Source organism: Chrysemys picta, chromosome 2 (assembly GCF_011386835.1).
Source record: "Chrysemys picta bellii isolate R12L10 chromosome 2, ASM1138683v2, whole genome shotgun sequence".
Taxonomy (NCBI): domain Eukaryota; kingdom Metazoa; phylum Chordata; order Testudines; family Emydidae; genus Chrysemys; species Chrysemys picta.
In genome coordinates, this window is record NC_088792.1 from 209256307 (window position 1) to 209262306 (window position 6000).

General features: G+C 40.2%; 1 protein-coding gene across 1 annotated transcript in view; it reads left to right on the plus strand.

The window, feature by feature from the left end:
• THOC1 (THO complex subunit 1) overlaps nucleotides 1-5628 on the plus strand; it is a 33759-nt gene extending 28131 nt beyond the window's left edge. Inside the window, exons 18-21 of the mRNA XM_008178654.4 lie at nucleotides 765-848; nucleotides 1450-1597; nucleotides 2624-2702; nucleotides 4984-5628. Coding sequence (XP_008176876.1) covers nucleotides 765-848; nucleotides 1450-1597; nucleotides 2624-2702; nucleotides 4984-5279 — 607 coding nt within the window. The 3' untranslated portion in view covers nucleotides 5280-5628. The remainder of the gene's footprint in view (nucleotides 1-764; nucleotides 849-1449; nucleotides 1598-2623; nucleotides 2703-4983) is intronic.
• The last annotated feature ends 372 nt before the right edge of the window (nucleotides 5629-6000 follow it).

Genomic DNA, 6000 nt, shown 5'->3' on the forward strand with positions numbered 1-6000 from the left:
ATTAGCAGATGAGGTAGTAAGGACCTGTGCTTTCCTTACTCAGTTTCACCCAGGTTGCACAAAACTAACAACCTTTGTTGACTCCTACATCTGCCTGGCCCTTCCTGAGATGATCAGCCATGCCTCCACTCTCTCTTCTTCAAACCTCTCTTTAAAACCTACTTCTCCCATGCAATCTGTGCATCCTAATCTGCCCCTCATAATACTCGTAATTTAAATAATAATCAGTATTTTTACAAAATCTTGAAGACTCATGCATATTAGTAATCAGAGTGACCATGTAATCTTATTACTGTATCTCTTGCCCTCCCACCCAGTATGTACTATATCTCCTTATGTCATATGTTAATTTAGAGTTTGGTTCAGCAGAACACTTAACCACATGAGTATTCCCAACCCTGTATAGTAATGCATTGAAGCATGTGCTTACTTCCTATTTGAAGTCAGTGCGTTGCTGAATCAGGGCCTAGACTGTAAGCTCTTCAGGGCAGGGATTCTGTCATTATTGTCTTGTATGGTGCTGAACTGATAGATCACGTTACACCTCTGTTGCATTTTAGTGATGGAGCAGTAGTTCATGTCTTAGCAACATTAGCAATGAATAGATAAACTTGAGATCTGTCACTTCAGTGCAGTGTCCAAATCAGAACATCTATTGCTGCCTCATAAGGAAGACTGAAGCGTGCGTGAATTAAGTGGAGGGATAAACAGAAATTAGTCAGAATGAAAATGTGAAGAGTATCAAACTCTGATGTATTTCATAGGGAATATATGCCGACACTGGAGGAGTTCTTCGAAGAGGCTATTGAGCAGGCAGATCCTGAAAACATGGTTGAAAATGAGTATAAGTGAGTAAATTTTATTTTATTCTTAATTTGTGTCCCTCTTTTTAATGTTTGCTTGCGTCATTGAAATAAAGAATCTGTTCTCTGGACTATTGATGTCTCCACAGGTCTGAACTTCTGTCCTGAAGGCTAGTAAGCTTGGACAGCATGACATTAGTTGAGAAATGTGTGACCCTTTTTTTTCCCTGTCTTGAACAGATAGACTTGGTAGAATTCATTTTTTTTATAGTTGCGACAGAAATATCAATGTTTGTTTTTAAAGCATTTGTAAAATTTTGTCAATTTACATTTTCAAACTTGCAAAATTATGGGTTTTAATTTTTTTTTAAATGCTTATTTAAACTTTCACAATTGTGGGAAATTGAGGGGGGCCAGACAGTTGGGGGATTAGACAATTACATAATGACAATAGATGTTGGGCTTCAAAAAGTTAAAGATTTGCAATCATTAAAACACAAATTGTCAACATGCATATCAAAATATACAAAGTAAATCTCCTTAAATCAAATGGTAATAAGTTCTCTAGCGGCATTTTTCTTTCTTTGCCTTCCAAACCCTATGTATAGATGATGAACATGTAACTAACACTACTTGTCTTTTATAGGGCTGTGAACAATTCTAATTATGGCTGGAGAGCATTAAGATTACTAGCACGCAGAAGTCCCCACTTCTTCCAGCCAACCAACCAACAATTTAAGAGTTTACCAGAATACTTAGAAAACATGGTAATCAAATTAGCCAAGGAGTTGCCTGTAAGTAATATTTCCTGATACTTAAATCAAATTATGCTAACTGACCTACTGATAGTCTCTTATTCTGCAGAATTGTAAATTATGATCATATATATGTTTGGTTCATGGCAAAATAATTTATATTCATGCGTATGGTTGTGTGCTAAAATAAAAACTGCAAATAAAACTGGTATCATACATTAAGACCCTGCTGATGCTAGACTTTGGAACAGATTTGATTTGCTATCATGTGCTTAAAATTTTGGCTTGTTAGAGCAACTAATTGTGTCACTCTCTTAAAATATTTGCAGAAACATTCAGCTTTCATGTGTTGTAGGGTCAGTTTGTCTTAAGCGTGTTGTTAAAGGTGACCTTAAAAGGAACAAGAGAAATGTTGGGTTTGTGCCCTTTTTATTTTCATTGATGTATGAAGAAGGCCTGAAAGGTTAGGTGGGATTTTTTGTTTTTTAAATCTGCTTTTTTATCCCTTAGAAATATCAGGATTGTCTGTCTTTCTCTTCTGATTGTGGTGTTTGTCATCCATCTTGGAGGATCCATACTTGTGTTTGGGAGGTTTCTCATTCCTAACCTGAAGAATCCTCTCAGGCTTTTTATCCATCAAAAAAGGCCATAAGCTCAATATTTTTTCCATTGGATGCCACCATTGACTAATGAATGGGAAAATGAGCAGAGAGGGGACGGGGAGAAACAGGGTTTGGAAAAAATAAGCAGCACTGAATATCCCGTAGTATCACAGATCATAGTGGAATGATTAGTTTCTCCTACAGTGAGCAAGTTCCAGGCAAGCTTCTGTTTTCTTGAAAAGAGCAGGAGATTCTCCTGTGACCAGGTCAGTAGTATTTTGTTGTTGCTGCTGCTGCTGCTTTTAGGGTTTTGGGTACAGAAAGATAATGTGGGGTTTTTTGTACACAAATGTCTTGTCAAATTGTCTATTCTTGCAGGTATGTCAGGGACCATCACGCAGCTATAAACGTGATATTTATATATACAAAAGCCATCAAGTGATATTTAATTCTCTCATTATAGCCTCCTTCTGAAGAAATAAAAACAGGAGAGGATGAAGATGAGGAAGATAATGATGCTTTATTAAAGGAAAACAATGAAAGTAAGATTTACTTGTTTTTTGTTTGTTTTTTTAGTTTCACTCTTCTTCCATATTTAGAAGGTGTGTGGTGTTTTTTTTTTGTTTTTTTGTTTTGTTTTTTTTTTTTAAATCATGCCTTCTCCCCAAGGTCATCTGTCCTGTTTCACCTTCTGCTTCTGACCTGTCAACATTTGGCACCAATGCTCATATTGAAAGTGACAAACAGCACCATATCAGGTCCCACAAAGCTAGCAGTTACTTGGATATCCCCGACCCCTGCATCACTGAAAGTATTCCACTCCTCAGAGTTGGGTGCAACTTGAACTGTGAACACATAATTAGCAATCTCTCCCAATGTTCCTCTTGGTTAGTGTGTGTTTACTATGTAAATACTCCACTGCCTTTTTTCATCTAGCACTTGTAGAAGGGAAGAGAGGACAATCTTGTTACTCTGGGTGCAAGAGCCTTCTCCACCTCTTCAATTTAACAATACCTGGAACAGCCTTCACAGTTCCATTTTGTTGACTTTCCATCTCCTTTTAAAGTAAAGACGAGATGGCTGTGGTCTGATGCAGTATATGCATGCTCTGCCTCTGAGCAATAATGGAAATGTTCTGTTTGCTTTTGTCCCATGCTGTTCATGGACGTCAATTCCTAACCCTTGATGTAATGGTTTTAGTTTTTTGTGAAATGTCCTATAAATGAGTGGGACTGATAAGCAGTGGAGAGAGTTAGAAACATTCAGAACATGCCAATTGGCTCTCGAAGCTGGGTGAGGAGAGACACATTGATGCAGAACCGTATCCAACTCCTTGTATAGGTAACTTCATCCATTGCTATGGCTTTTGGAAATGTTATAAATCTAGTCAGCAGAGCACATAGATGACAAGCAGTAATATGCTACAAGTTGGTAAACTCACTTGTATAATTACCACAGCATGTGTCTTCTCGGCAAGACACAAAGGTCAGTGTTTTTATCTTGATGCCAAACGTTTAAGTAAGAAAAAAGATAATTTATACAATTTAAAAAACAAACTTCTGTATAATCCAGTGCAGGCTGCACTGTAAGCAAGAAGACCAGAGTTTTCATTCCCTGTCTGTGCTTTTAGTTGTACAATTAGAGGGAAGCAAACTTTGTTTTTTCACAAATTCAAACAAGTTAAACTGGGCTAGCTCTGCTTGATTTAACTAACCTAAACCTTTCCACATGTAGTGAAATTCCAGTTACAATTTTAGATTTTAAGGCTCCTATTGACCTAGGTATTGAAAATTGCAGTAGCTTGAAAGAACAGAATAGACTTCTTACACTCAGCAATGGAAACAGTTGCTTCTGATGAACCTAAAAATATAGTAGCTGTACCAGATTGGACTTTAGAAACCCACATAGTGGACAGTCTTTCAATAATACACCTGTGGGGGGAGTTTCTCTTGTATAATCCAATCAATGCCTGAGTCTAAAATTAACAGCTGACAGGTAGGGTTTAAAGGACTGTGTCAGAGCATAAATACCAAATAAGATGCTTAGCTGAAATGGGTAAAACAGCCAGAGTCTGTTTATAAATACAGTAGACCCTCAAAAGTATGAACTCCGGAGTTACGGACTTACTGGTCAACTGGACCCCAATCAGGCAGCAGCTCAGACTTTGCCTTTTTAAAAAAAAAAAAAAAAAAAAAAATTCGGTACCCGCCTCAGGGCTTTAGCCACAGGGGGTTGGGGCTGCGGCCGCGGTGGGGGGGCTCGAGGCTTTTGACCCTTGGGAGCACTGGGACTCAGGGCTTCAGACTGGGAAGGGGTGGTGGGGTGGTGCTGGGGCTCGGGGCTTCAGCCCCATGGCTCTGTTCCCAGCGCCAAGGCTTGGGGCTTTAGCTACGAGGGGACCACTGGTTTCAGTGCTTCCCCTGTAACTGAGGCCCCCACCTGCTGAAGCCAAAAGCATCCCCAGCACCCTCCGTGAGGCGGAACCCGAGCACTTCCCCCGAATCTAAAGCACTGAGCCCCAGTCCTCCCACGGGGTAGAGGCCTGAGCCCCCTGCGGGGCTCTGGCACCCTGAGGATCAGAAGCCCTTGCCTCTCCCCGCCTCCCCTCCCCCCCCCCCCCCCCCCCCCCCCCACACACACACACACACACACACTGGCCCAAGCCCTGTCCCCCCTGCAGCTGCATCTCCAACCCCCGTGTGGCTGAAAGCCATAACTCTGAGGTTCTGTTGTAATAGGTTTAAAACTTAGCAGATCACAAGGAATGTGGAGTGCTGCATCATCCTGAGGATATAACCTTACTCTTCCTGTGTGTTTGTTCAGGTCCAGATGTACAACGAGACAAACCCGTGACCGGGGGGCAAATTGAATCATTTGCTAACAAGCTTGGAGAACAGTGGAAGACTCTGGCCCCCTACTTGGAAATGAAGGACTCTGATATAAGACAGATTGAGTCCGATAGTGAGGATGTGAAGATGAGAGCTAAACAGCTGCTGGTTGCCTGGCAGGATCAAGAGGGGATACATGCAACACCTGGGAATCTGATTACTGCAATGAACAAAGCTGGATTAAGTGACCTTGCAGAAAGCCTAACTAATGACACTGAAAACAGTAGTTAATTTATTTCAGATTGCAACTTTTTTATTAAAACAATGGATTATTGTTGCTAGGTAACAGATCTAACATTTTGATAGGGCAGCTTTATGTTTAGTAAACAAATAAAACCTTTCTATAACATTTAGTTTTCTAGAGTTCCCGAGAAGGATTAGTAACAGTGATCTAGAAATAGCAACCCAGGCATCATCCTTAAATTATGAAAATGTAAAAGGGGAGAGCCAAGGTTCAGTGGAGTTTTCTGTGACACACACTGTAATAATTTAATGGCTTGCTGTTTATAGAGCCATAGTGTAAAGTGCACTATCTTTGTACTTGCTTACATGTAACTCAGGTTAAATATGGGTAAGATGATATGACTCCTAATTAGTTATTTGGTTGCACATGCAAATGTTGGGGTGGAATTGTACGTAGGCCTCTGGCTTCCCTTCCTGAAAACTTGACTGTCAATGTTGACTCAAGTCAAGTTCGGGGGGGGTGGAGGGGGCAGTGTTGCTAATAATACAGTGGGTAGTATTGTCCCTGCTGAGGGAAGTTGGTTTAACAGTGTCCTGAGGAGACGTGTCCTGTTCTTTTCCAATGCTGTTTGGATTAGTCATATATTTGAGATATTGACTCTAATCCAGTAAAAAATCCCAAGTGTGTTTTTTTGTTTTTTTTTTTTAATTATTTTTAGGAATAGGGTTGTTGGGTCACCTGACTACCTAAAATTTACTTATAATGTAA